The sequence below is a fragment of the Crocuta crocuta genome, unplaced genomic scaffold, assembly GCF_008692635.1.
Source record: "Crocuta crocuta isolate KB4526 unplaced genomic scaffold, BGI_CrCroc_1.0 scaffold1013, whole genome shotgun sequence".
Lineage (NCBI taxonomy): Eukaryota > Metazoa > Chordata > Mammalia > Carnivora > Hyaenidae > Crocuta > Crocuta crocuta.
This window is the reverse complement of record NW_027531297.1, coordinates 579,860-582,051: the sequence shown is the minus strand read 5'-3', so window position 1 is coordinate 582,051 and position 2,192 is coordinate 579,860. Positions and strand designations below refer to the sequence as shown.

The window sequence follows — 2,192 nt, the reverse complement described above, 5'->3', positions numbered from 1 at the left end:
CAACTTAGTGCTCTGGGACTCAGCCTGTCCAGCCTCAAGGAGGTCACCTGTGGGTGCTGTCTGTGGGGAGAGAAACACGGCTCCTGTCGGGTGCTTTCTTGTTAAGACTTTTATTTCTCTAAGTCACACACTCGAACAGTTTAAACCTCGGTAGTTCTACGAGGCTGATGGGAAGAGCGGTCGCCCGTCACTCGGCCCCACCGCGCAGCAGACACGATCACTTTGTCGTGTTCGGGACCTGTCTCTGCGCTTACAAGTGACATACGCGTACGTGACCTCTTGATTATTCAGCGTTAGGTGTTCGGACGCCTCAGCTCGGAAGGCCCTCGGGCTCCCTCCCCGCACGGTCCTCACGCAGGGTCGGGACACACTGTGTCTGTGATGCCACGGCCAGGACGCACCCTCCTGCTCCCGTCAGGGTTTTACTGCCCGCTGAGGTTCCGGCCGGCCCCTGCCCGCCTCCCCTGTGCCCGCCACGCGGCGAGCTGTCCCAGCTGACGGCTCAGCGCACGCCTGCAGAGGCGCCTGGGCTCTGCCCCGCGATGGCCGAGGGCTCGGCTGAGCTGGGGCCTTGGGCTTGAAGCCCTCCCACAGCACCCGGCAGGCGACACCCCCGGAAACCCCTCCGGAGCCCCATTCTCCCGGGGAGGGCGGAGTCTGCCTCGCCACAGTGCGCCCAGCGGACCCGCTAAGCCTGGCACCTCGCAATGCGCTCCGTCCTCTGCTCTTTCCGTCTGGGGCTCTCAGTACTTGGATGTTGGGCCTTCTTGACGAGATCTCTATTCATTCTTTTAATCCTTTCTCTCTGATTTTCATTCTGTTTATCTTTTCTGTACTTTTTCGAAGACATTTTCAGATTTATCCTCCAAACCTTTATTGTGCTTTTCATTTTGCCGTTGTATTTTTGATTGAAAAGAGTTCTGTTCTGTGTTCTGTGGACACCTCGGCCCAGGGTCCCCGAGGACTGGCTGGCCACTGAGGAGTCCGCTGAGGGCCCTCCTCGGCCTCCGTGCTGGGCCCCACATGCCCCTGGCGCCAGCGGGTCAGCTTTTCAGCCTGCTAAGCGCTGCTGCCTGACCACCTGCCACCGGTTTTTCGGACTCCCCCCGCCCCCCCGCTGTCGTTGCCTCTCGTTCTCTTAAAAATATCTTCTTTGGGGCACTTGGGTGGCTCAGTTGGTTAAGTGTCCGACTTCGGCTCAGGTCATGATCTTACGGTTCGTGGGTTCGAACCCCACATTGGGCTCTGTGCTGACAGCTCAGAGACTGGAGCTGCTTCAGAGTCTGTGTCTCCCTCTCTCTCTGACCCTCCCCTGCTCACGCTGTCTCTCTCTCTCTCTCTGTCAGAAATAAATAAAACATTAAAAAAAAATTGTCTTTTTCATCGTGAAGCAGACACACTAACAAATGCTTGTGTTCATTGGCCAGAAGCACTTTGTAAAACCTAGTGTTTATAGGGGCACCTGGGTGGCTCAGTCAGTTAAACATCTGACTCTTGATTTCAGCTCAGGTCATGATCTCACGGTTTGTGAGTTCAAGCCCCACATCAGACTCTGCTGATAGCCCCGAACCTGCTTGGGATTCTCTCTCTCCCTTTTTCTCTGTTCTTCTTTCCTTCTCTCTCTCCTTCCCTCTCTCTAGGCCCTAGGAAAGTCTTTTTTCTAAACTATTCTTTTTTTTTTTTAGTTTATTTATTTACGTTGAGAGAAAGAGAAAGAGAATCCCACGCAGACTCCAAGCTGTCAGCACAGAGCCCAGTGTGGGGCTCAAAGTCATGAACTGCAAGATCAGACCTGAGCTGAAATCCAGAGCAGACGCTTAGCCAACTGAGCCACCCAGGCTCCTTGGAAATTTTTTTCTTTAAGTAGGCTTCATGCCCAGTGTGTAGTCCAATGTGAACTTGAACTCACAACCTGAGCTGAGATCAAAGGTCAGATGCTTAGCCAACTAAGCCACGCAGGTGCTCCCCAAAATCCGGTACATTTTTAAAAACTCATTAATTTGAACCAATATCCTCTGCTAACTCCAGGCCACAGAGCCTCCCTCACCCTCGCACTGTCCACCCACGTGTGTCCCTTCTCCACACGGGACTCTGGTCCCAGCCCCACAGGATGTCCACTTATTTGCTCTATGTCCCCCCCCCTCTTTTTTTTTTTTAAACACATTGTTTATTTTTTAAGCCACTTTAAAAAA

General features: G+C 53.3%; 1 protein-coding gene across 1 annotated transcript in view; it reads right to left on the bottom strand.

Moving 5' to 3' along the window:
* The window catches only part of EXD3 (exonuclease 3'-5' domain containing 3), a 76,349-nt gene that overhangs the window by 35,179 nt on the left and 38,978 nt on the right, over positions 1-2,192 (bottom strand). The window contains 2 exon segments of the mRNA XM_077771561.1: position 1; positions 3-60. The exon segment at position 1 is cut by the window's left edge and continues 48 nt beyond it. Of these exon segments, the coding sequence (XP_077627687.1) occupies position 1; positions 3-60 (59 nt within the window).